The sequence below is a fragment of the Ursus arctos genome, unplaced genomic scaffold (genome assembly GCF_023065955.2).
Source record: "Ursus arctos isolate Adak ecotype North America unplaced genomic scaffold, UrsArc2.0 scaffold_19, whole genome shotgun sequence".
Lineage (NCBI taxonomy): Eukaryota > Metazoa > Chordata > Mammalia > Carnivora > Ursidae > Ursus > Ursus arctos.
In genome coordinates, this window is record NW_026622863.1 from 8951935 (window position 1) to 8979302 (window position 27368).

The following is a 27368-nucleotide window of genomic DNA, read 5'->3' on the forward strand; positions in this document are numbered from 1 at the left end:
GCAGGGCTGGGGGGGCAGGTGTGGAGAAGGCTGCCTGATAGGAGCTGAGGCTACAGAAAGCTGAGAGAGTGGGGGCCCTGGCCCTTCCTCCCCTTCCCGCTCGTGCCTTGACCACCCAACCGGGAGCCAGCAGGGGGTGCCCGCTGCTGTCGTCCATGGGCATCAGCCCCTCAGGACCGAGAGCCAGGTAGACAGGGGAAAGTGGATCTGGCCAGGCAAATGGAAGACGGCCAGCACCATACTCTATTTCCCCAAGAAGGAGGAATCCCCGTATTTTCACTCAGGAAGTCTGAGACCTTTCTATGGGAGTCAGTTTCCTGATCAAATATGAATGTTTTTCTGGATAGTGGACCTGTCATTCTCAAGGGGGTCCTCGAGCCCCAAGAGGTCGGAACCTCTGGCCTGGATGATCCTGATAGACCAGTCCATCCTGAGAATGAGTGGCTTCCCTCTCCTCAGTTAGGGAAAGCCCATGTCACTCCCAGAATGTGTCAGAGGGCTGAGGGGAGGCTCGAGGTCTGTTTCTATTTTCAGAGGAGGGTGAGGAGGGTCTGGCTCCAGTGCCCTGCCTGTAGGTGCAAAGGGGCTTGTGGAAATGCAGATTCTCAGGCCTGTGCCCAGCGATTCTCATTCCCTGGGTGTGGGGTGGTCTGTGGGAACCAGCTCGATTTTTCCATGAGCCATAAAAGACCTTGACCAAGTTCTGCTCTTTTCTCTCTATACCGAAATTGCCAGCGCTGTGTGGGAGGGGAAAGGACCTTGAGGTTGCTGCTTGGGCATTTTGCCTGTGCGTGTGTGAGAGAGAGACAGAGACAGAGAGAGACAGAGACAGAGGCTCCGGACGGCGGGGGGGGGGGGCCTCCTCTCCCCCAGAGCCATACTGCCTCTCTCCCACTTGAAATGTTTCCATGCCAACAGAAAGTGCTCAGCCTCCAGGAAACCTGTCTACAAAGTATCCCCATCTAGGTTTCTTTAGACCCTGGCTCTGACTCCAGGCTGCTGGCTTTCACAGCTTTTTGGCCATGACCCACTGTGAGAGAGAAGGAGCAAGCGGGCGCACAGGCATCTAAAACTGAAACAAAAACTTCACAAAATGACTTTCCGGTGTAAACTCGGATGCATTCTGCCCTCTTCTGTTCTTTTTCCCTTTTAAAAATGCTGCTAGGACCTTCAGAGTTGATTTCATGACCCACCAACGGGTCATAGCCTGCAGGTTGAAAATCACGGCTCTAGGCACCCACAGAAGGCCTGGGGGGAGAGGCAGGCAATGTCGTGCTCAGGGGTGGGCTTTGGAGCCGGACCTCCTGGGCCCAGAGGCTTTAGGCGCTGTGCAACCTTGGTGCGGTCACTGCACTTGTCTGTGCCTCAATTTCCTTCCCCTTAATAGACATCATCATGGTACCTACGTGGTAGGCTTTTGTGAGGATTAAATACCTTTGCTTTTGGGAAGTGCTTGGGTGAGTTCCCGTGCAGGTGCTCCATGAGCAGTCGTGATTACTGGGAGCCTCTACGCCTGCCACGTGCTCAAGGGGCTTTATGTGTACTGTCTCTTTAAATCTTACTCTCCTGCAGCCAGGTGGGGTGGGGAATACCATCTCCCCCTTTTTACAGAGGAAGGGAACAGCAAATAGCTAGTAAGTGGCTGCTAAGGATCAGAATTTCCACTGAGGGATTCTAGAGCCCACGTTGTTAACCTTTAAGTTAGGGTCTCCCCCATCTGCCAGAGGATGGGGGTCATGGGTGCAGTTGTTAATGTACACAGATCCCTGGGCCCCGCCGCCCCACACAGACAGAATCACCAGCTCCAGGGGAAGGACCTGAGAGTCTGTATTCTAGAGACGCTTTTTGAAGATCTGGTGAGCAGGTGAGTTTGGGGGACGCTGCCCTCTGGTACCCACCATCACCTCCTGCGGGGGAGGGGGCTGGCTAGTTCCCACCACATCGGCCCACCTCGGAACCTTCTGGGAGGCCTCTAGGAAGATCATTTCTGGGCTACAAAGCTGGAAACAGCGCCTTGGACTAGGCCGGGGACCCCCTAGGAGCCCAGTGTTCTTCAGCAGGAGCTCTGGGTCCCTGCGTGCTGAGCTGTCCCCCACCTGGGGTGTGAGGTCAGCACCCTGGCCAGGGATGGGGGCGTGTCCTCTTTTCTGGGGTGCTCAGTGCTTGCGGTGTTTCCCAGAAGTCCAGAGGCTGGCGCTTTGGGCGTGAGTGAAAAATCTCTTTGGGAGTCTTGTTTATGTGATTTTTCTCTCATCAGCTCCGTTTTCAAATTTGTTTATCTTGCCTTTTGTCAGCTTGCGAGATAACAACATCTCAGACCGTGGCGTCTGCAAGCTCGCGGAGCACGCAATGCACTGCCAGCAGCTGCAGAAGTTAGCGTAAGCTGGGCTCGGGCCGTGGACGTCGGGCCCCGTGCCCCCTGCCACTCTCCAGGTCGTGCCACAGCGGTGGCGGCTGTGAGCGGGGCTGGGAGTGTCTGCCGGGTCGGAGGGTGTGGGCAGCTCCTGTGCTGAGGCAGCCGGCTACCCTGGGCTTGGGTGGTCCCCGACTGCTGTGCTTTGTTTCCATGGCTCCTCTCTTTCGGAACTTTCCAGGCTCTTCAACAACAAACTGACCGATGGCTGTGCGCACTCCCTGGCCAGGCTCCTTGCGTGCAAGAGGAACTTCTTGGCGTTAAGGTGAGCCCGGGGCTTTCCTAGGCCCTGGAAACTGCCTTTCTTCTGCACAGCGGAGTTGGCTCGGTCTGGTCTTGGCCCTGGCTCGGCGTCTGCTGGGCTGGTGATCTCCTGGCTGCAGACAGGGCCAGTGTTTCCTTGGAGCACGGTTTTGCCCATGCTGTGACACCCCCCCCCCCCCAGCGGACTCCGGACTGGCTCTCCTGAGAGCTTCTTGCCCTTTGACCTTTAGGCCCCCGGGGCTGAAGAGGGTTTCCAGGACCTTTTCCTTCCTCGTGTCTAAGAGTGTCCCGAGCTCTTTGGGGTTACCGAGCTCCCTGATGGACGTTGAGCACGTCCTGCGGGCAGAGACGTGCGGCAGTCCCCTGTCACCATGGCGGTGGCAGCCAGTCCCCAAAAAGCTCTCAGAAGGTCCTTTCAGCGCTTGGAGGGTGCCGGCTTTGTAATCCCGCCTGCGAAGGCTGTGTTTCTGCTGCCCTTGGCCATCCTGGCTCAACTGGAGCCGCTCCTGACACCCTTAAATCACCTCTCCTGCTGGCCCCTGGCTTGGCCTGGCTTCTCTCTCTCTCTCACTCTCTCACCTCCTGGATTTATGTGGCGGTGAAAGAAGGCAAAGCGAACAGTTGCCTTCGTCCATTCTTTCTACCTGCTGGGCTGGGTTTGAGGATGGGAGCTCCATTTTTAAACTGCTGACCAGTTGGTCAGTCTCAGGCAGGGCTGCGGAGGCCAACCCCGAGGTGCCTTTCTGTGCAAAGGGCTCTTCTGCCACCACCCCCTGCTTCCCCAGACTCAGAACCCTGAGAGCGGCTGTGGCCAGAGGCCAGGGAGGGCCATGGGGTAGTAGGAAGGAGCCACGCTCATGACCTGAGGCCTGGGTTTGGGGCTAGAATAGCGGGATAGTTGAGAGCATGGGGCTGGCTCTGGGATCAGACTGACCAAGGTTTGGGTCCAGGATCCCTGAGATTTGAATCTTCCTTTGCTGTGTGAACTTGGGTCAGTCCAGTGTCTCTGTGATTCTGTTTCCCCTTCTGTAAAATGTGGATAATAATTACGGCTTCCTTATAGGTTGTTGCGATGATTAAATGAGTTAGCCTACATAGAAAGGTGGTACAATGGGGTCAGTGCTTTAAGTAGCGAGCTCAGTGCCTAAAAGATGGCGAATAATCACAAAAGTTCTCAGTATGTTTGTCCAACGGTAGTTCAGGCCTCTGAGGAGGGATTAGATGTACAAGACATTCGTCGGGGAAAATGCCAATGAGGGGCAGTGGGGGAGGGCGCTGGGGGAGGCTGGGAGAGTCAGGAGATGACCCCAAGGCAGGTCTGACCCTGAGTGAGGGGCAGGGGGAAGGAAAGAGGACTGGGAGGAAGCATCATGGCCTTCAGCGTGGGTCTGAGAGCACAGATGGCGGCAGCCAGTCCTCCAGCCAAGTTTGCCCAGCTGAGTCTTGTGTCTCCCGGTCACTGGCTGAGAGCCGCCTGTGGGAAGCGGGCCTCAGTACAGAGGCGACCTTGGGTTTCCCAGGCCAGCAGCAGGGCCTGTGGTTAGAGGTGTGAGAGGCCACCACACTCCTTCTCGAAGGGAACGTGAGCCACTCTAGCTCACAGCCCTATGGCACTGTAAGCTAGAGTGGCTTCAAGGGTCTGAAAATTCTCTAAAAAGAAGAAAGTGTATAATTAATTCTAGGAAGCCTGGGGTTGTAAGAGTTCTGGGGACCTCCCTGAAACTCTCTGAGCTATCTAGATGTGGCTGAAGCCTCCCCCCTCCAGCCCCTGCTCAGGGGGATCCCCTTCCCTCTCCCAGCGGCTTGGGTCTGCCCTCTTTCCAGAACAGATGAATGTTCCCTGCAGCGACTGCGGACCGGGAAAGCTGCAGGGGGCATGGAGTCTAGCACCAGCTGGTGGCTGACACAGGAGGAAAAGGTGTGACAGTGAGTCACCCTCCATCCCCTGGGGAAACCACCTCCTAGGACACCTGCCTATTGTGCCTCCTGCCCGTACCTGTCACCCTCCCTTGCAAGACGGGTTTCCCCCATTTCTTTCCCTTTGCAGCCGGGAAATGAAGTAGCGAGAGTCATTCCTAAGTTCCCCAAACAGAATAGAAAAGGACATACACTCACTGTTGGGCAGGCAAGAGCGAGAGGACAGGCTCCTGCATCCTGCAGAGATGTCCTCAAAGCTTTTCTCCACGTTTCTATGTCTGGGACCCACTTTCCCCACCAGCCCCGGGCTTTCTGGGCACTCCCATCCCCCTGTCCCGCATTCTCTTAGCCTCCCTACCTTCCTTTCCAGGCTGGGGAATAACCACATCACTGCCGCAGGAGCCCAAGTGCTGGCCGAGGGGCTCAGAGCCAACGCCTCCTTGCAGTTCTTGGGGTAGGTTGGATTCTGGGGCAGAGGGACCCGTGTGTGTGGGGGGAGTTGGGGGACTTAAAGGTAGGTGACTGGGTTCAGCAGGAAGGCCCAGAGGCAGTGGGAGAGAGGGGGTGGCCCTTGGCTGCTTTGGTGCTTGTCTTTCAGTCAATAAACAGGAAGTTCAGGATGTTGGGGGGGGGCAGTGCCCATGAGCCGGTGGCAGTGGGAAGCCCTCTTGTCCTCGCTGGGGCCGGGGCTGTGCTTCTAGTCTTCGTGTGTCCATCAGAACGACTTGGGAGCTTCTGAAGAATGCCATTGCCTGGGCCCCACCCTAGACTAATAAAATGAAATGCCCAGGTGCAGGGCTTAGGAATCAGTCATTTTAAAAAGCTCTGCAGAGGATGTGCGGTCATCGATGAGAAGCAGGGAAAGAGATGGAGGTGTGCAAGACTGGAGACTGGCCCCAGGTTGGAAGGGGGCTTCACTGGGTCCTTCAGAGCGCGGGTTGCTGTGGGCCAGGCCAGGCCTTCCAGGGAGGGCAGAGGAGTCAGATGTGGGCTGGGAGGGTGATCCCACAGACCACAGGTCCCCAGGGAGTGTGGGGGGGTGGGGGAGGGGCGAGGGGGTTTCCTCTGGTTCCCTGGCCAAGTGACCACGCCCCAGGATGGCATCCGTGCCGTCCCCCCTCCTGTCCCGCCTCCCCTGCTGTGAGCTAGGGTCCTTTGGATGAGAAATGGGAGTTTGAGGGCCCAAGGCTATAGGAAGAGAGACTAAAACCTTAAGGTCCAACCCATTTCCTAGGTGGGCGAGCTGCCCCCAAGCTTGAGTGATCAGCACCTTTCCAGGCTGCATGCCTAGCCCCACAGAGTCCAACACAAGCGTGGCCCCAGTCCCACCAAACTCTCTCCTGCTCGGGGTCACAGCTAGTGGATGTGGGGCATTCTCTTTCAACACGTGTTTATTAAGGCACCTGTCTGGACCCGGCACTGGGCTCAAAGCTCCAGATGCAATCCTCTGATACAAACTGTTTTGCATATTGGTTTTTTCTTCTTGCTTAACAGTATCTTTCATACCATAATGACCTCATTTTTAAACGACAAGCTGCTTAGTATTTGAAGGGCTGGATGGCTGTAATCTATTTAACCGGGCTCCTGTTGAGACGCACTGAGGTCGTTCCAGGTTTTTTGCAATCTCCCCGGGACACAGAGCAGTGTTGGTCCATAGCCAGGGCTCAGGAAATATTTACCCGATGAATGAAAGTGCAGTGAACCTCTTAGTTCAGCCAGCTTTGCTCACATGTGCCCATCCAGGTCAGAGCTCACTTCCCATGTATAAAACAGCCAAGTTGCAATGTCTGAGCTGGGCCCCACCTTTGAAAAGGGAAACATCCACCCAAACTGCAGGGGGTCCGAGGGGGATGACCCTGGAGGTCAAGGAGTTTGACACTATGAAGGAACAGGGGACGCTAGGGAGGAGCAAGAGAAAGAGCTGGCTTGTGGGAAAAGAGTGAGACTTGTTTTGGGTGGTCCTGGAGGGTAGTTGAGGACCTGCGGGTAGCAGTCACTGGGAAGCAGGAAAAATGTCACAACCCTGTGAAGTGCCACTGAGAGTCAGTTCCCTGTCCCTGAGGGCATGTGCTAGGGGGGCCTCTACTGTTCTATAAATCTGACTGAAAAATGTGAGTGCAGTTTGGCCGTCCCTCCAAAAAGGTGGAGGCAGGTCCACTTTGGTGGGACCTAGGAGCCCCACTTTGCTGGGACCTAGGAGACCCTTCCGGAATGGGGTGGTCCCGCTCCTCCGGCCGGGGACATAGAGAGGAAGGGCATTCTTCACGCATGTCTAGAACACATAGCAGTTGCTCACTGACCGACTGACAGAATCTGTTGGCCTTTTTAGGTTGTGGGGCAACAAGGTGGGTGACGAGGGCGCCCAGGCCTTGGCTGAAGCCTTGGGGGATCACCAGAGCTTGAGGTGGCTCAGGTAAGCTTCGGGGCTGCATGGCCATGGGGAGCCAGCATGAGGAGGGAGGAGCCTGGGCCAGTTTGGAAAGTCCTTCATTTGCTTAAACTTTGTTTTTATCTCCCCATGTTAGGCAGTGGGTTGAGAAAAAAAGACTCTTGGATTTGGAGTCAGGACACTGGAGTCGTTCTGGGTGACTTTGGAGTGTCCCTTCTCCTCTCAAGGGCCTTGATTCCCAGGGGCAACGTGGTGGCTCAATCAGTTAAGCATCCGACTCTTGATTTCGGCGCAGGTCATGATCTCAGGGTCGTGAACTCGAGCCCTGCGTCCAGCTCTGCGCTGAGCGTGGAGTCTGCTTAAGATTCTCTCTTTCCCTCCCTCTCCCTCTGCTCCTCCCCATTCTCTGTCTCTTTCTCTCTGTCTCTCTCGATAGAAAATTAAAAAAAAAATTCTGAAACGGTTCTTCATTCCCTATCTATAAATTAAAGATTGGGGGCTGCATCAGCTATATCTCAGGGACCAACTCCAGTCCATTAATAGTGGCCGCCCAGGACATCATGTCGAGAAGGAGTCTAAGGCTGCTTCTGGGCTTCATCAAAAAGAGCCCTGTAATCAATCAGTAACGTCTGAAATGAAACAGACTAGGAAGCTGGGCCACGTGTGTCCTGCATTTTGCCCTTCTTGGCTTAGCTTATCTGTGAGGTCCCTCCCTGCCCTGACACATTTTTGTTTCTTGATTCCATTCAGCCTGGTGGGCAACAACATTGGCAGCAGGGGGGCTCAAGCCTTAGCATTAATGTTGGAAAAGAATGTGGCGCTGGAAGAACTCTGGTGAGTTGGCGGGGGGGGGGGGGTCCCCTGCTCTGGGGAGGCAGATAACAGCCTTTCTTCATTCCCAGGCCTCCTCCGTGGAAGCGGTTAAAACAGAGCTGGGTAATTGAGCGGTTGGGCTTTTGGGTTTGTCTTTCTCTATGTCCTGGGTGGCATGAAGCATAGAGAACCTGGCGTGTAGGTGCGAATTCTTTTTATGTGATTATATTTATGGGTTTGTACACTGCCTCCGTGTGGCATAATGGTTGAGAGCAGAGACTCTGGAATCCAGCCAGCTGAGTTTCCAGGCCTGCTGTGATCTCGGGCAAGTCACCTAATAATCTCTGCATCCCAGGTTTCTTACCTGTAAAATGAGGGGATGACTGCTTTCAGCGGCATATGTTATTATACTCATATTGTTTTTGTTATTTCTAAGTTTTGTTATTTCTAAGTCGAGTGGCGAAGAATACCAGAGAGTAGAGTGAGGGTCACCTTGGAAGGGGGAGCGGGGTTTGGAGCAAGTAAAAAGGTGAACCATAAATTGTATTTACATCGTTGACTTGAAACTGATTCTGAGTTTCACATCCTTTCTGGTCTGGTCTTCGTATGACATGTTCTGGGCAGTTCCTGATTATATCAGGGAGATCAAATTCTGCTTTCTGCAGGAAGCAGAAGGGCACTGAAACCTATGATCGTTGTCACAAAAAGGATATCTTGGTGGCCTTGGCTGCCGGCAGGGCTCCCTGCTGACGTCCCATTGATTATATCCCGATTGGACTTTACCACTTGGAAATTCTCGTTAGAGGCAGGCCTCACCTTTGGGTGTATCAGTTATGACTCCATGATTAGGCTGCAGGTGAGGGAAAAACACCGTGTCCAGTGGCTCGAACAAGTAAAGGATTTATTGTTCTCCTGACCAACCAGTCTGGGGGCAGCCGGCATGGGGCTGGTGTAATGACTCCACCAGGCCAGCAGGGGGCGGGGACTCTGTCTCTCTGTGTCCCTTCGCACCCGCAGTTGTGGCTTCAGGGTCAAGGTTGGGTGCCTCACAGCCCCAGATGGCTGCTGTTGAACCTGCAGTACTATTTCTATGTCCCTAGATTCAGTCTGTATATCCAGGAAAGGCAGGGGGCACAGGCCAGTGACGTCTCTCTCTTTGAAAGAGCATTTCCAGGAGCCCCATCTGCCAGTGTCCCCTTCTGTGTTAATGGCCGTGTGGATGTCACTGGCTGACCCCAGCCATAGTGGAGAGTGGGAAATGAAGCTTTTTTTTTTTTTTTTAAATCAAGCACAGGGTTGCCCAAATACAATGAGGCTTCCATTCATAGGAAAGAGAAGATGACTATTAGGTCACTGGGACATGAGGAACCCTGGGGTGAATTCTCTCCCAGAGACACCCCCGGGATTGAAAACCCTCACACCCGATTCTCCCTGTTCTCACTCTATCTGTAAACATAGATTTTCGGAAGTTGGATTTTCTATCTGGGGTAGGGGGGCAAGGGGGTTAATCCTTAGGGCCGTCATCTTCCGTAGTAAGTGTTACCCTATCAACCGAATTTTCTCTCTTGTTCTTGCCAGCCTGGAGGAGAACCATCTCCAGGATGAAGGCGTGTGTTCTCTTGCCAAAGGACTTGAGAGGAATTCAAGTTTGAAAGTTCTGAAGTAAGGAACCTGTAAGCAGGAGCCGGGATGATAATGACTGGCCTCGTTGGGGGACCGGGGCGGGGGGTATATCTGGGCAGCTTCCCGCACGGCTAACTCACCCAGGGTGACCTGGCAGAAGTCGGCTTATACTGTAAGGGTTCCCCCAGACACAGACGGGGATTCTAGTACAAGTGGTTTACCGGGGAGGTGGTCCCAGGACACACTAGTGAGAGGCCAGTGAAATGAGGTGGGGGGGGGCAGGCATCCAATAACAAGTGTGTCATCAGGCAGTTATCACCCCACTTATCACCGAGGGCGGCGGGGCTCAGACCTGCTGGGGAGCCCCAGGAGCCCCTATCCCACCGAGGAGTGAGGCAGCAGGGGTATCTACCCACCAAGGGCCTGTCCTTCATCGCTGTGTGTGTGGGGATATGATTTTCCAGTACTTTCGGTTTCCCCTGCGCAGGGCTGAGCACGCTCCGGGGGTCCGTAGGGAGGCCTCAGGCAGAGGGTGGAGGTTCTGCCAGCAAGCAGCCCTCAGAGTTAGAGGGGAGAGCTGAGAGCATATGGGGGGTTGCCGACGGCATCTGCTATGGGGCTTACAGGACATGCCCACCCCCTCTCCGGGAGCCATCTCTAGCTCGGGCAGACATCTTCTCCGTCATCTCTGGTGGTTTCTCTTATGCAGGCAGGCATGCTTGCGTTTATTCATGTGTACGTTCATTCATCTCCTTGTTGTGCAGCCATGCCTACATTCATCCACTTATGTACTGATGCAAGAAATATTTCCAGAGCACCCACTGTGCCAGGCACTGCTAGAGACCCTGACGATAGAGTGGTGGGAAGAATAGAGCCCCCTAGCTCTTAGATTCTAGTGGGAGAGGCAGATAATGAACAAGTAAGCAAATACACAAGATTATTTGTAATAAAGGCTCTAAAGAGAATTCAAGGGAAAGATGTGTCAGGGAGTGTCTGGAGGGGCAGGGTTGCAGCTGTCTGGGCAAGGCCTCTCTGGGAAGGTGGCATGGGAATTGAAACGTGAATAACAAGAAACGTTATTGTTCTCATAATGCTGAGGTCTCAGGAACACACACTCCAGGTGGACTGAACAGCAAGTGCAAAGGCCCTGTGGCAGAAACAAGCTTGGTGGTTTTGGGAACAGCAGGCAGGGCCTGTGTGGTTGGACTGTATGTAGGGGAGGGTGGAGGGAGGAAGGAGCACATAGGGGCCACATAGGCCTCAGAGCCATGGGAAGGATTTGGGGCTTCACTCTAGGGGCCTGGAGAAGCCTTTGGAGAATTTTAATCTGGGCCTTGACATGATCTGATTTACATCATAACAAGATCATTCTTGCTGCTTTGTGCAGAACAGAGGGGAGACGGGTCAGATGGAAGCGGGGAGACCAGTCAGGAGCTCTGCTGTCTTCCAGGCGGGAGATGAAGGAGACTTGGATCAGACCGGGGGCGGTGGAGAAGGCTGGTGAAGGCGGGTGGGTGCTGGTTGGAGGGCCTGCGGAGGGTCCAGGAGCCAGAGGGCTGGAGGGCGGCAGCGTTGGCCGGAAGTGTGGCGACCCCTGGTGCTCAGCGGGAAGGTTCCCACCCCACGACGACAGGGACAGCGGGTGCGAGGAGGAGCCCAGCTAGGGATCATCACGGGCTTGTGCGTGGGCTCTCCGAGGCCGGCGCCACACCTGCCGGGGTGCCAGAGGTCTCAGTGGAGAGGGACGTCAGGGCATCCTCAGGCGGCTCCCTGCGCCACAGGAAGGGTGGCATCGGCCGTGGCAAATGTGGCCCGTGGCACACGCTCGCCTTCAGAGGCGGGCAGACAGCTGCATCTGGGAGAGCGTCTGCTCCCCTGCCAGCCCGCCATCCACGCTGGCAACACTTGTTTGTGTTGCTTTGCAGGGGCGAGGACGTTGCCAAATGTTTGGGGAAAACACTTCCACTCGTCACTTGGGTGAAACCGGGCTGGGAGGCCTGGGGGACACCTGGCTTGTCTAAGCGGGGATGCCAGGCTTTGCACACGGGGAGGCCTCTGGCAATACCTGGGTTAGTATTGATCAGATGTGGACATGGCAGGTTTGTCCTCTGTCGCTGTCACAGACTTGCCCCAGGCGACCCCAAGGGCTGCCAGGGGAGAGCTGCAGGGCTTGTCCCACGCTGCCTAGTCAAGAGCCTTAGAATTAAGCACCACTGAATTCCATCATCCCTCACCGTTTCCCCATTAAAGTCAGCTTCTTGGGGCGCCTGGATGGCTCAGTCAGTTAAGCATCTGAGTTTGGCTCAGGTCACGATCTCGGGGTCCTGGGGTTGAGCCCCGCATCTGGCTCCCTGCGCACTGGGGAATCTGCTTGTCCCTCTGCCCCTTCCCCCTGCTGGTATTCTCTCTCTCTCTCAAATGAATAAAAAAAAAAAAAAAAAAAAATGAGCTGCTTATGTACCTTAAAAAAAAAAAAAAAAAAAAAAAGCCTGCGTCCTTCTTTCTCCAGGCAGAGTGACTGCCAAATGTTGGTTAAGTGTGTGGGCTCTGGCACCTGGCGGGGTGGGTTTGGACCCCAGCGCCACCATTATCCGCTGTTCCTCCTTGGATTTGTGCTTCAGTAGCACTGAGTGGCAACAGGATTAAGACTCGGACCCGGCTCTTAGGGTTGTGAGCGTCACTGAGGTCATGGAGGTATGAGCTGGAGCGTAGTAAGAGTCCGGCGGATATTGGCCGTTACTATCAGCACTGGCTTAGGGTCAGCTCCCTGGGTGGTCCTGAAATCGTGGCCGTGGCAGACACGTCCTGGAGATGTCTCAAAGGCCAAGCTGTGAGCTAAAAGAACAGCGGGGGTGGCGCTTCTTCCCCTGCTGTCCCTGACAGTGTGCCTTCTCCCCTCCCAATTGCCAACCTCGTGTTTTCTCAAATCCATGTCCCCGTGCTCCCCGTTCCCCCCACCAAATGAAAATATTACTATTCCTTGATTATTTCCTATCAGTTGAGTACGGTGCCAAATGCATCACAGAATATGGCATTCTTTTGTTTAACTCTTAGCCTCCACGAGGTGGGTGCATTCTTAGGTCTGTCTTACAGATGGGGAAGTAGGGATTAATGTGCCTGAGATCAACAAAGAAGTGGTGTAAGTTGGATTGGAACCCAGGGAGTAAAAGGACCTCCATAACCCCCATGCCATAGCCCCTTCCTAAGGGAGTAGCTACTTAACGAGATACACGAGTCTGGGGAACGGAGGAGAGAGGGCTGCATTTCCTTTTAGGCCTTGAGCCTCTGTGGATGAGCTCGTTGGGAATCTCAGACAGGAGAGGGACATGTCAAGGGGGCCGGTGGGCTTCGGTGGGCTGGCCAACTCCCGGAGCCTCCTTTAATCGGACAGGCCCAAGAAGAGAACCTAGCATCCTGGAAGCTCACCCTTTCGTCTTCCTCTCCAGGCTGTCCAACAACTACATCACCTACCTTGGGGCAGAAGCCCTCCTGCGGGCCCTGGAAAGGAATGATACCATCCTGGAAGTCTGGTAAGGCCCCTGGGCAGACCTCGTTACCTCTCCGAGCCTCCCTTTTCTAATCTGTAAAATGGGGCCAGGAGAGCTGGGAAATGTGAGCATGTTGCCTCTGGGCTCTGACATTCCATGACATTCTGCAAGCAATGGACCTAATTCCTCTCTGGGGAAGATGTTTTCACGTCTTCAAGCATGGACCAAGTGGTTCATTTCTAAACCCTGAGTATTCAGGAATGTTTCAGCTCCAGGTAGCAGTGTAGGAGGGGGTGTGGTGGCAGACGGACAAGGACGCAAGAACTCGGGGGTGTTGCACCTGCCTTCCCAGGTCAGGGCTGTTGCCTCTGGGTGGAGGTGACATGGGCCGGGGCGGGGGGTGGGGCAGGGGAAGGGAGGAGGTACTGTTGCACAGTGTTTCCAGATCTTTATAATTAAAATCCACGTTCCTTCATGTGTTTGAAAAAGGCATTGAGTCACAATTTCAGAGATTTATGTTCCTTCTTTCCAGGGACGTATTTATCACTCACAGAGTAAGTACAAAGGTTCCCCCGGCTTGACGTGTTAAGAGTGAATGTCCCACCGTACGTGTTTCAGGCACTGGGCTACAAGCCAATCTTTTAAAACTCGGAGATTCCCCCATGGAAATCTATATTGCCGAGTTTTCTCCCCAAAGCTTCCAACTCTGGGTCCCCACGGAAAATGCCAGTAGGTAAGCAGAGTAGAGTAAGGCTGACCCCAGAGAGCTGGGCAGACGGGCTCTTGCCGACGGCACACGCAGCAAGCAAGTCCTGGACCAGGCCCCTTTGACTGCTGTCTGTTACCTGCCTCATCCCCGCGAGCTTGTGACCCCTGCTTCGCATATGCAGACTGACCAGTCCCTCCCTCAACAATCGTATCAAGGCAGCTGTGACAATACGTATTGGATAATGAAGTTAAAAATAAAGACTTGTCGGAGTCTGCCCTGGGAAGAGTTTTCCTTTCTGTAGGATTGTGTAATCCCTGTAGGCCAGAAGGTCCTCAGGTCCTGGGCCGAGTGTGGGTTTTTGTTTTTGTGTTTGTTTAAACCATTGCACGGTCATGGGAAGTGTCACATTCTGCGTCGGGGTGGGGGAAGGGGGGAAGGAAGCCAGCATCAGGTTGATATTTTAAGGGTTCTGATGTGATTTGCCTCCTGTTGGCAGAGCTTGGGCAGGCATCAGGGTTTGCTCATTGCATTCTTGACGGATTCTGCTGTTGCCTTAAAAAGAATCGCCGGCCTTGGAGAGTCGGGGCCGGCTGGGGCTGGTGTGGACCTTCTCTGCGGAGTCCCAGAGGCCGGCTTTATCACACTCCGTGATTCATGAGCTGCCCTGGCGGACCGAGGCTCACACCAGCACGGGAGGACAGCAGCGGGGCCCAGGGGTCAGGCCATTGAGGCCCAGGTTTAGAAAGTAGCAGCCTTCGATGAAAAGCACCGCCGTGGCTCAGCGCTCATCCCAACCTCTCTTCGCTTTACCCCTTTAGGCTCCGAGGCAACACTTTTTCTCCGGAGGAAATTGAGAGGCTCGGCCAGAGGGACACCAGACTCTTGCTCTGAAGCCTGGGGGCCTATGTTTTATCTCTGTTTGTTGGCGAACCGGCTTTATGTCTGGCGGCAGCCCATTCACACAGAGCCGTGTCCTGCCAGGGTCATCTTTGTTCCAGCAGGGCAAGGAGCAGCGGTGCCCTTCAGCGTAGACTTCTCCGCAGCCTGTTTCTGCATCCAGTTCTTCCAAGATTCAGTCCGTGGAATGTAGCAGAGGGGCAGCTCCTCCCCTCCTCCAGCTGATTGGACGCGGGCCACTGGGCCCCCGTGGATGTGACTGTGTTACTGTGTGCCCGTTGCTGTAGGGACCTAGGTCCACAGGAGAGGCCCCTTCCCACCCGCCTCCCAGTGAGGAGGGGGCCTCAGGGAGCAACTTCCTGCTGGGTTTGAATTCCTGGGTTGTCATCTCTCCAGGCTGTCCCTCCCCCTGTCTGGTCCCTCCACCCACCCTGGACCCCGGCACTTGGCACTTCCTCTGTGGGGAAGGGTTCAGAATACTGGTGCTCTCAGCTTTGATATTTATAGCCTCCCCCACCCCGACCCCCACCCCCACACACGCAGGGTGGGAAGGGCTATAATTGACTTGCTGTCCTTCCTGATACTTAAAACATTATTGAAAGGGGACATGTGACAGCCGTTTGTTCCCCCAGACATTCTAGATTTTCAAGAAAAATAAGACCACGCTACAGCTAGTATCACACGCACACTTTTATTTCCGGTGGAATCAATGAGTGTTCAGTTAAGCCTTTGGAAACCACTCCCCACCCAAATGCGACTTTTTAGAATCAGCCCAGGCCAGAATTTTGAGCAGTCCCACCAGGGCTCTAGTTGATGCCTGGGAGCCGGACTCTTGACAGCAGTCTTCCAAAATATATTCATAAGAGATGGTTCAGTGTTATGTGATATAAAGTTATGGATCAAAAGTTTACAAGGGCAAAATCAAAGACTTTTCCTTATAAGGCAGATGTTTTTCTGGATTTTTTTCCCCCCAAATGATGCATGTTGAAGCCTCCATAAACTGTCAGGTGCTGTGCAAGTGTTATTATTTAAACATTATTATTTGTGAAAACTGGTTAATATTTATAAACCACTTTGTTTTATTCTCCCCAGTTTGTTTTTATAAAAAACACAACCGTGAATTTTATGCTGTAAATAGTCACGGAGAAGAAAACTGTGGAGAGCCCCCAATGGGGGCTATTTGTGACCAAATAGTTAAAAAACATTCCTGAACGTTGCCAGATATTAAAGCACGGTTTTCTACTTGGAGGGGGAAGAATGATGTTTTGACCAGAAAATTTATTGTTTAGGGCAAAAGCAAGTCTTAAAAATAGGCTTGCAAACAAAACGCTCTGGGCTTCGGCTTAGAAAGGTCTAATCCTGCGTGGCTGAAAGGCGAATGGGAGGAGGCCCCTGGGCCTCCCTTGATTCTCTCCCAGTGCCTGCAGGAGTCTTTAGCAAGAGGAGGATAGAGAAGGTTCTGGAACAGCTCTCCTCCACGAGCAGCCTCCTGGGTAGGCCTTATTGAAACCATTCTCGGCTGCATTTAATGAGCAAGGGCTCAGGTGGCTCCTCACCGAAGTGAGATCGGCTTCCTGGAAATGTTCTGTGTGGGCCTGGCTCGTGAAATGCTGCGGCATCTCCGTGGGCTCCCACGTGTGAGCTTGCCTGTGGGCTGTTAGCAGTGGTGGTTTCTGTCCAGTCCATTGTTCTGATACAGAAGATCGGGTGGAAGGTGGAGATCGATGGGCCTGCTTTCCCTGAGGAGTAAACACAGCGGTCCATGCGTGTGGCGGCGCCTTGGATTGTAAATTTCATTTTCCTGAAATTCATTCAGCAATGAGTTATGGGCCAGACATCGGTGGATGAGCTCAACAGACATGATCCCTGTCCTCCAGACACTAGGTTGGGGTGGGGGGGAGAGGTGGGCAGAAAACTAGTGAACTGGAAGATGTGGAAAATAAGGTCCCCTGGGGTAAGTGCTAGGAAGGAAATAAACGGGCCCCTGGATGGCTCAGTCGGTTAAGCGCCCGCCTTCAGCTCAGGTCATGATCCCAGGGTCCTGGGATCAAGCCCCGTATCAGTCTCCCCACTCGGTGGGGTGTCTGCTTCTCCCTCTGCCTCTCTCCCCCACTCATGCATGCACACTCTTAAGGAAAAAAAAAGGAAATAAAGTTCAAGATAGAGGGGAACCTTCAGATTGGGGATTGGGCAGAGACACATAAGCTGGGACCCTAAGAATGAGAAGGGGCTGGCCTTGCCAAGAGTGAGGGAGCTTATTCACCGAAGACAACCTGCATGAAGACCCTGTCCTGGGGGAAGAGCTTTGTACATGTAGTAGGCTGGATCATGGCCCCAAATATTTAGCTCCTCATTCCTTGAGCCTGTAAATGTTGCCTTATGTGGCAAAGGGACTTTAAAGATGTGATTAAGGGGCACCTGGGTGGCTCAGTCAGTTAGGCACCCGACTCTTGATTTTGGCTCAGGTCATGATCAGGTCGGGAGATTGAGCCCTGCATCAGGTTCCGTGCTCGGTGGAGCCTGCTTGAGATTCTACCTCCCTCTCCCTCTGCCCCCACCCCCAAGCTCGCTTGCTCTCTCTCAAAAAATAAAAAATAAATAAAATAAATAAAGATGTGATTAAGATGAGGATCTTGGATGGGGCACCTGAGTGGCTCAATCAGTTAAGTGTCTGCCTGCAGCTCAGGTCATGATCTCAAGGTCCTGGGATCCAGTCCTACATCAGGCTCCCTGCTTCTCCCTCTGCCTCTGCCTCTCTCTGTCTCTCATGAAAGATGAGGATCTTGGGATGGGGAGATTTTCCTGGATTATCTAGATAGACCCTAATTGTAACCTCAAGGGTCTTTATAGGAGAGAGGCAGAGGGAGATTTGACACAGAAGAAGAAGGCAGTGTGACCACTGAGGGAAGATGCTAGACTGCTGGCTTTGAAGGTGGAGGAAGGGGCCCCATGGGCCAAGGCGTGCAGCTCTGGAAGCTGCAAAAGGCAAGGACACAGATTTTCCCCCAGAACCTCAGGAGGGAGTGCAGCCCTGCTGCCACTTTGGTTCCAGCCCATTTGGGATTCTGGCCTCTAGGACTGTAAGAGACTTAATTTGTGTCATTTTCAGCCACCAAGTTTGTGGTGATTTGTCACAGCAGCCACAGGGAACAAATATGTTTAAGGCAAGCGAAGGGGCAAGTGTCCCTGCATGGGTTCGGGGAGGTAGGTAGGGCCGGTTCATGAAGCGCCCAGTTGACCATGGTCAAGGGCTTGGGCTTGATCGTAGAGTTCTAAGCAGGGTCAATGTGACCCAATGACATTTAAAGAAGACCTCTTTTGCTCCTGGGTGGAGAAGGGACTGGAAGGCATAGGGATGAGATGAGCAGAAAAAGTAGAGAGAGCACCCAGGAGCTATCCCAGGTGAGACGCAGCTGTTTTAATGTGTCAGCAAAGGTGGAGAGAAGACAGTGGTTCCAGAAACGTTCTAGGAGTCGATTCCCAAAGGGTTACAAATGGAATGGATGAGAGAAGAGGGGGAGGGGAGACTCAAGGCTCCTCAATTTTTGACTTGAGTAACTCTGCCCCAGTTACATCCTGGAGGTCAGGTGGGAAGACAGGTGGGAAGCAAGCTTGGAAGCAGGAGGGACTTTGTTTTGGATGGTCAGGTTGGGGACACCTAAGCGACGTCAAGTGAAGACACCAAGTTATGCGATGAGTCTGGAGCCTGGGGGAGAGGTCCCCACCAGGTATAACAGCATGGCTGTCCTCAGCCTCTCTAGGGTGATGGGGTCCTTGGGCCTGGATGTCATAACCCAGGGAGAGATTATGAAGAAAGAAGAGTTCAAGAAGGCCCAGGGAAGGGTGTCACTGGGACCTGGATATGGGCTTACTGTCAGAGCTCAGAGGAGAAGCTTCTTAAATTTCCAAAGTCCAGCAGATCCACCAAAAGCATTCTCGGCCTGGGCAGGTAACTTGCGAACAAGTTAGTAGACTTCCAGAAATCACTTTGCAGATTCAGAAATCACTTCCAGAACAGGAGCAACCACATTCCAGATTTGTGGCTGAAAATACATAATTCTTATGTGCAGGGGAAAAAAAAGGTACCAGAGCAAGAGAATTTTTTAAAAGAGCTTCAGACTTTTAATTATATTCACCATCATCTTAGAAGAAAAAAAAAATGTCAATCTGAGTGCTACCCCCTTCCCGCCCCCCCCCACATAGCGCCAAAACCAGATACTGGAACGAGTACACCCCGCAGAAAGTGTGGGAGGCGGAATCACATTCTAAGCGGGCTGAGTTGAGACTACATACAGCATCATTTCATTATTGCACCAACACATCTTCACGCCTCCATCCCCACTCGGGAGATGGGTGCAGCCCAGCGGGTGAGGCACACAGCGGTGGGGGTGCACACACTGGTAGCGCCCGCACGCGAGGGAACACATAGGCTTGGGCCCTGGGTGGCAAGTTTCAGGTGAACAACAAGGTTATGAGCGACATCGGGGCCATCCTGCCCAGGATTCCCCTTGGAGAATTATATGGGGAGAGACTTCAGCTCTCCAGACTGGCAATCCAAGATCGTGGGATTCTCCAAGTTTCCCCTTTTTTTTTTCTTTTTTCTTTTTTTTTTTTTTTTTTGCTTTAAATTTAATCCCACCTATCATCACTTCTGGAACACTCCACAAATCCAATCCCGTAAGCATCACCCCTCTCTTATCGATCACCCTAAAAAATCCCTCCCCTCTCTTTTTTTACTTGGAACAACTTCGTTCTGGACATCTTCTGTTCCACATGCCCTTCCTCCTCACCTGCTCTCCCCCACCCCCAGGAAAGAAGGGCCTCCTTAGGGGCCCACCCTTGCCTGGATTATTGCCTCAGTGGCTTAACTGGCCTACCTGCTGCTGACCCCGACCCACAATGTCAGCCTGGTAAAAGGTAAGTCAGATGAGCCACTGCTCTGATCAAAATTCTCCAGAACATCCCAATCTAGCCCAGGGTGAAAGTCAGGGTCCCCTGCTGGCCTGGGACACCCCTGCGTTTTCACCGACCTCCCCTTTGCCACTCAGACTCCCATTCCCTGCGCTCCAGCCAGACGGCTTCTTGGCTGCTCCTTGACAATGTAAACCGCGTCCAGACCTTTGCACTTGCCTATTGCCTCTTACAGGAACACTCTTCCCTAGACAGTGGCCTGGCTGGCTTCCTCATTTGCTGCAGTTCTTTGTTCAAGCGTCAGCTCATCAAAGGACTCCTTCCCTGAGCCAACTACCTTAAATAGCAGTCCCCAACCACTGTCTTCTCCCCACCCTGCTTAATAGTGTCTTCCCGGCACACACCCCCTGACGTAGGTGTGTTTCTTCCTTTCCGTAGAATGTCAGCTCCATAACAAGAGCCGTGCCTGCTGCAGAGTCCTCCGGGGCTAGAACAGTGCCTAGTGCCTAGTCGATGCTCAGATATTTGTTAACCGAATGGAGGATCGATCTGCTTAAAGGAAGCAGAGCATAGAAGTTGGGAGAGGTTATAAAAACGAATCACCTCTTTCCCGACACCTTTCGTGTCTCCTTCCTAAGGGAGGAAGGTTTCCTGCCACATGAGATCATTCCTAATGCATCACTGCCCCAAATGGGAACCCAGATGTAGCACAAAGGTCTCAATGAAGAGCATGAGACCCCTTTTCTCTGTGGGTGTGTTTTTCAAATCACGCAGAGATCATTTGTCATTGATAACAGCAAATAGCTCGAACAGGGGAGCATGGATTTATAGTTCAGCAGGATTAGGGGAAAGATGGTGAAAGTAATTCCTTTTATCTTATCAAAAAGAGTTTTTGGGTGACCCGAGTAAAAGCCCCCAGACAGAACGTTCTCTTGCACCTGAAGATCCAGCCCCCGACCCCCCATGGCTAAGAGACAAGCACATCCTTGGTATGGTGGACTCTCCCCACATCCATTGATTGAAACACCACGCTGGGCCGTATGGAGAAAGCGCCCTTGCAGTATCCTTGCCCGTGGGGACCCCTGGTCCAGTTAGCCCCATGGTTTAGGGCTTCTTCTGAATGCCCTTATTCACAGGAGTGGTGGGGAAATGGCTGGAAGCACGGGTAGCTGGATGAACAACTGGGAGTTGCCATGTCCTGGGATGGGGAACGCAGAAGGACCGAGGTGGGAGGGGAGGAGTGTCAGGAGCTCACTTTTGGCTGTGTGGGGTGGAGAAGTGAAGCGGAGCAGGCAGAAGGATCTAAAATACCGAATTTGGTGAGGCTGGAAGTCAGAGGTAGCCTGTGGTAGCCATTTGGGGAGCATGGGGCAGGGTCTAAGAAATGACCGTTACTCGTGCTACTGAGAAGGTTTGGTTGGGTCCTGTGTAGCTGTTACTCCAAGGCACAGGTCCCTATCAGACCACCAGCTTTCCAGCTCTTGGGGGAGAGAGCTCCATTTAACCCAATGGCTTTTTGTTGGGTTCCTGCTGTGCACAATGAAAGCTATGGGAGACAGTTCAGAATCAGAGTTAACGACCCTATTAAAAACCCTTCAACGGGGTCTTGCTCTTATGCTAAAGACCAAAACTTGACTCCCGAGGTCCTACCTGCAGGGCTCTTTCATGCCCACGTTTACTGTGCTCTGTCTTTTTCAGTTCCTTCAATATGTTACGCACAGTCCTGTTCCCTTTGCCCGAAGTGCTCCCTTTCCCCTCCTCCTGGCTGCTAGTCGTCTTTCCTATTTCATCTTACAGGTGACTTCCTCAAACAGGCCTTCCCTCAGGGCCCAACCACCTCTTCTGTGCGCTCTGAACAGTTCTCCTTCTGGGGCTCACCCCACCCTCCGTAGTTCTTGGGAGCTAGACCTTTACGGTCTGCCCTTCCTTGGCAGAGGGTATGGGTGGTATCTCTCTCTCAGACACCCCCGTGTCTCTTGGTCCCTGCTCAGGAACTCAGCTAGCAGTTGTGTGAATCCAGGCCAGGCTGAGTGAACACGCTGTGAGGTGGGGAGAGACAGAGGGGATCAAGCAGGGCCTGGAGCCATCTGCAAAGAGCCTTGGAAGAGTGTGGACTTTGGTTAGGACTGAAATGAAGGGAAGATTGGAAAGGAGAGAAGATAGATATTTCAGTTGGAGAATCCATCTCGACAGAGCTGGAAAGAGCCCTGACTTGAAATCGGGAGAATCAGGGTCTCAGCTCATCTGCTGGGTGACCTGGGACAAGTTATATTCCCTCTCTGGACCTTAATCTCCTCTCTGTAAAAGGAGAGGCTGGCTTAGCAAGGATTGCAAATAATAGTACCATGACACTATTCCCCCATCTTATCCCCTGGCAGACATCTCTTCCCCCCCCCCCCCAGAGCCTGAACACAGTTTTAGAATTGTTTTCAACACAATGTTCTAGGCTGTCCTTACCAGTTGATAGGAGATGGTAATTGAGATAAGCCCTGTTTATCAGGCCTGGCTTGGAAGAATATCTCTTGGATGAAGTCAGGCTTTGACACTGTCTGATTCAAGGAATGGGTCACAGGAGGACTGAGCAAGGGTTCTGACAGCTGCCGGTAGGGCAGAAAGTAGCGGGCTCAGCAGCACCAAACACCATCATCAGAAAAGGCTTGAAGAGGTCCTCGTCCAGTGGTGGCAAACTGACCTTCGGGGGCCAGTAGATAATGTAAAGGAGAGAAATGTGCCAGGAAAACAAACTAGGGAATGGTGAGCCATGTGGCAAACGGGGGAAAGGGAGACTGCCCTGTCTTAAAGGATTCAAACTCTTCCTCTCCCACTCCACTTCTTCTTCTCCTTCCTCTTTCCTCCTCCTCACTGTATAGGTCAAGCAAAAACAGTCTTCCGGCTGAATTGCTCACCCAGACAGCCAGATGGTGACCTATGAGTCCTCCCGACTTTACTGTAGAATCTAGACCTGGGAGGGAACACTGTAGCCTAAGGCAGCACTGTGAGCCAGGCCTGTTGATTTCCATTTTATTGCTTTCTACCGCAGTGTGGTCATGAAGCTTGGGAAACAGGATAAGGATGAGCAAAGGAGAGACCAGAGTGGATTGAGGCTTAGGTTTTCAAAAGATGTCCATTTCATCCAGGGCGCTTATGGCCAGGGAGGCGGGTGGCCTGTTTACTAGTGCGGTTAGTAATTACTCATGTGACTTCTTTTACGGACTCACTGGTTTAAACTGCCCAGATCTTCAGAAATGTCACTTTCCACTGGGGAAATTTTCCCTCTCATGATTAAATGCACACACCCCTCCTCTTTCCTCAGTATTAATCACCTTCTCCTGTAATTGGTACTTAAAATGTCAAAGGAGAAGGAGTTAATTAACAGGAGTATCCAGTGCAGCAAGGCCTGCTATGCTGCAAGGCCCTGGGACCGATTATAAAAAGCACTTCCTTAAATATTTTGAGCACTTTTGGGAATCAGAAACCTCCCTTCTAATTGAAAGATCCTTAACTACACCCCAAGCCCTGGCTGGTGGCCAGGGGTACAGAGCTGAGAGAGGCAGCGTGTGGAAATCCCTTCTTCGCCACCCTAGGGACACCTCCCTCCAAACTGGGATAGGTGGCAACAGAGGTTTCGAAACAGCAGAGGTCTCGGGCCGAATCTGAGGGAGGAGAAGAGTTCAACACGACTGAGCTCCTGCTGTGTATCGGGAACTTTACCTACGGTGTTTCACAACAGTTCTGTAGGGCAGGTGATGACGATTATCTCCATTTTACAGATGAGAATATTGAGGCTTAGCGTGGTCGTGAGATCCTCACGTCACGAGGCTACTAACTGAAAGCGCAAAGGATTCAAACTTAAGTCTGATTCTAAAGCTTTGCTTTTTCATGGACTCCTGAAATCCTATTCCCAGCTCGTGTCACCCCAGCCCCAAACTCCCCCAGGAGTTTTGACAGCTAAGCCTGGAATCAAGACCCGGGCCTGGGAGGTGGAGCGGGGAGCAGCAGAGCGCCCCGCCCCGGCTCCGGTGTCGGCCAATGGTAACGCGGCACCCGCAGTCTTCTGTCCAATCAGCCAGAGGTCCCCGCCCACCTCCCCCGCTCCTCCTCCCCTCCCCTCCGCTTTCCCTTTGGCTCGACCGAGCTTGACGGAGCGGAAAGTCCCTTCAGCCGGCTCCGGGCCGACCGCCATTGGAGGAAGGTCTGTCACAGGGCTGCCCAATCAGAGCGTGCACAGAAACGCATCTCGGGCTGCGATTGGTTAGTGTGGCGGTTGCCCCGTCGCCCCCGCTCTCTTTCTCTCCCCCCGCGCTGGGCGGCTCGGAGGCGGGGCAGGTGGGGGCGGGCCCAGGTAGCAGGTTCGGCTGCGCCCGGGCCGCGCGTCGGAGGTAAATATTAAGGCGGTGGGTGTGGGGCGCCGGGGCCGGACTGGGAAGCGGGGTAGCGAGACTGGGGAAGGGGCGACGCCCCGCCGCCCGAGGTGAGTGAGTGAGCGGAAGACTGAGGCGGCGAGCAGCGGACGGCTGGGTCCCCTCGGGCGTCCCTCCCCGGCCCTGGGGCGCCTCCAGCCGCCGCCGCGGCCGTCGGGCCCTCGGCGCCGGCCCGTTAGTTGCCCTGGCCCGGAGCCGGCAAGGCCCGCGGGGTGCTGAGCCCGCTGACGTCAGCCCGGGCTTCCCCACCCCCGGGGCTTCCCCCCCACTCCCCTAGGCTTCCTGAGAGGGCTCCCGAGCCGTGGGAGCTTGGTCGCCGCCGCCGGGACCTTCGGAAGAGAGAAGACTTGGGGTGGGAGCCGCGCAGGAGTCCGTCTCCCCCGCCGGCCCCCCCCGTTTACAGATGGGGAAACTGAGGCACGGGCCGCTGGCCGGCTCCCGACGGCCCACATTGGCCTCGAGAACCCTGGGCTGTAGTGTCTCCTCTCTCCTAGCCGAGGGGGTATCGATCGGTCGGTTTGGGGGTGTTTGTGGCTCCTGTCCAGGAAGAGCAGCGGGGTTCTGGCCTCGTTAATGGCGTGTTCTGCTTTTTCTTTCAGTTTCCCCCTTTCCAGGGTGAGGATGGTTTTCTACAACCTGGAGTTCTTTAGTTGAAAGGTGCGCTCTGTTGAAACAAGGTATTTTTTTCCTTCCTTTTTTTTTTTTTTTTTTTAATAATCATGTTAACGATCTATGGGGAAATCGGGAAGTCTTGACAGAAGATAGTGTTCCTGGATTTGTTTCTCAGCTGGGTCAGCTGCCCGGTTATTCATGTACTTGGCATCTTTTCTATTCCACCCTGTGGCATTTGCATGTTTTAGGATGGTTGTCATCTTACAGCCACCAAGCCTTTCAGTCTCTCAGCCCCCACCATCCCTGCCCCCACCTTCTCCCCGGTCTCCCTGGAAAGTTGTATCCTTAGCTCAGCTAAGGAGCATTCCTTACCTTGCTTTTGAATTCGGGCTAATAGAGATCTTAATAAGATTGTTCTTTTGCAGTCATTGGCTCCCGGAGAAAAATCCAGGCCTTGAGGGAGGGTGTTCATTCAAGTGTTGGTTTTCTGCACACCCCCTCACGCCCCAAGTAGACTGAATGGCCCTGAGGATGAGGCTGCCAATTCCCCACTCGGTAGTGGGTGGACTTGAACTAGAACAGTATTAGGAGAAAATGATTTGCTGGGAATTCTTGTGGAAGTTGGTGTACTGTGAATGTTGATATCACCCAGAACATTCTCTAATGTTCTGCTGCAACATGTTATAGTATTCCCATGAAGAAGGCTTCCTGTGGACGGTCACTTTTGTGAAGAGCTGATAAGACCAGGGCACTATTATATAAAACAAATATTGAGCAGCGGTGATTTTCGTGGTCTGGCACGCCCGATCCGTGATTTTGCTTGACTTAGCAAGTTCTTAGCATAAGAAGAAAGGAGTATTTATCCTATTCATCAAACGATTAGTATTTTGTTCCTGATTTCCATACTTTCTTCTTAAATTTGTCAAGGTATTTTCATCGGTTGCACAAAATTTATAGGCATCAAACATGGTGTGAAGATCTAGGAAACCAGTTTCAAATGAACCTCAAAACAGCTTGGTTTTGTGATTGTGAAATTTGTCTTGTTTCTTCTTGTGTGTGTTAACAATGCAGTGAGGGTAAACATTAGCCATTACTTCATTTCTTCTGAGAAGTAGTAGAGTATATATATAAATATAAATATAAATATATTTATAACCCGGAAGATATGCTTTTAATCGCTTAAACGGTTAGGATGAGGAAATGGAATTTTGACTTTCACTTTTATCACCTGAGTTAACCAAATCGTTCGTTCATTTCACACGTACCGAATGCGCATTGCCTGTCAGGCAGTGATTTGGCACTGGAAATACAAGGAAGAAGGGCTTGGGGAGTCCCCGGTTTGGAAGTGTAGTGGTCGGGCTTAACTGGAGGGAGCCTGCGGGGTTCCTTGTTCTTCTGCCATGCAGATCCATGCAAGATGCAGGAGCCAGGCTCTTTTTTAACTTTGTAAATCCCACTTGTTTTAGGGACTGAATACTTGTGTGCTGAAGACACAGTATGTGAGGAAAGATAGAGCCGACTCTCTTTTCTAGTCATGGAATCTCTGTTTTTTTTGTTTTTAGCTGTTGGGTGGTATAACAACTTACTCTTTCCGTGAGAGAGATTTTTCCTTAAAATGGTGATTGTTCTAGCTTTTTAGAGCATTTGGAAAAAGTCTTGTGTGTCTTCTTTCTTTGGTATTCATGCTGACCTTCCTGTCTCTTTGCCATTTATAATTGGGGGCAGTATTTTAGTATTGTTAAGTTTTATTCTGATTTAGATAGCCTCCTGTGGTTTTTAGAACAACTTGGGATATTTGAGAAGATGCAAAAACGTTCTTGAATTAGATCTTTGTTTTCTCTAGTGAGGTTCTTTGAGCAGTATAACCTGATAGCTTGAGAATTAAAAAGACATTGTACTTTCTAGACAACCATTGTCAATTGTATGTAACTAATGCTGTTCATTTGTACTATATATGATCTTTTAGCATGTGGTAATTCTGACCTTTAATATTTTTGTATAAAACATATTTCTTGACCATCTTTTTATTGCATTGATAAGAAACTGATAAATATTTGCGTCTTTCAACCTTTGTCTTGGTTCAATGGCTTTATTTTAATACAGTTAAACTCGTTTGTTCAGAATCCAGACCCTCAGCAAGCTCAGATCACCAGATATATTTTCAAATCTTGTGACCTGAACCATTCTCTCATCTCGAATGCTGTCAAAGGAAAGGCCTTTTTCTGTTCAATAGGGTTTAGGGTTCAAAGTATCATAGCATTCCACCTCTTTGGTAATTTTCATTCAGTACTTAGAGTAATGATCAGGATATTCATAATCACTCAATTTTCCAGCCTGAAGTAAGTGCGAAGGCATTTAGATGAATCATTTGTGATATATTTACACTCAAAGTGAAGTATACTATTAGAGGCAATTTTAAACCAATTAGACCTGAAAGGTAGTAAGAGAACATAAAGTAGGGCAGTTATCGTATCTTAAATCTGCCATACTTCTCAGCACCTAACAGTGTGCTGAGTGCACAAAAATACTAACCAAACTAACAAACCTTGATTTATAAAGAACTCATTGACAATGTCATTTAAATCTTTCCCGTGTACTCTTTAGTTTTTATTGCTTAGGGTTCTTAAGACTTAATCTAACGGTTGTGCCTGTTGCAGTGAAGGAAGAACGTTGTCGTTCTGTTCATTTCTACAGTGGAGGAAAGTCTCTTTATTAACCTATTTCTGCTGTAATGGCAGTATATTGAGATAGTCACGATCATTTAATTTATTATCTTGCATAGCTCTGGAGTCATAAAGTTCCCCATTCACTTTTCTCGAACTCTCAGTTGCAATGAAGAGAATCAGTGTTTAACATGGTAATTCCAAACTTAATTCTTCCTTAATGTGTGCTTTCTAAAAGAGGAAAGGCC

At 52.0% G+C, this 27368-nt stretch overlaps 2 protein-coding genes across 12 annotated transcripts in view; both read left to right on the top strand.

Moving 5' to 3' along the window:
- Positions 1–15761, top strand: part of NOD2 (nucleotide binding oligomerization domain containing 2) — a 35594-nt gene extending 19833 nt beyond the window's left edge. The window contains exons 5-12 of the mRNA XM_026494730.4: positions 2295–2378; positions 2595–2678; positions 4965–5048; positions 6924–7007; positions 7734–7817; positions 9375–9458; positions 12866–12949; positions 14435–15761. Of these exons, the coding sequence (XP_026350515.3) occupies positions 2295–2378; positions 2595–2678; positions 4965–5048; positions 6924–7007; positions 7734–7817; positions 9375–9458; positions 12866–12949; positions 14435–14507 (661 nt within the window). The 3' untranslated portion in view covers positions 14508–15761. The remainder of the gene's footprint in view (positions 1–2294; positions 2379–2594; positions 2679–4964; positions 5049–6923; positions 7008–7733; positions 7818–9374; positions 9459–12865; positions 12950–14434) is intronic.
- A 7814-nt stretch (positions 15762–23575) lies between these two features.
- The window catches only part of CYLD (CYLD lysine 63 deubiquitinase), a 68026-nt gene continuing 64233 nt past the window's right edge, over positions 23576–27368 (top strand). For 3 of the 11 annotated variants that reach the window (XM_044382376.3, XM_048223667.2, XM_044382379.3), the window contains exons 1-2: positions 23719–23803; positions 24445–24502. The gene's annotated coding sequence lies outside the window, so the exon portion shown is untranslated. Of the gene's footprint in view, positions 23676–23698; positions 23896–24444; positions 24523–27368 lie in introns of those variants that run through there. The other 8 variants (XM_026494734.4, XM_057314072.1, XM_057314071.1 and 5 more) reach the window with 7 other exon arrangements.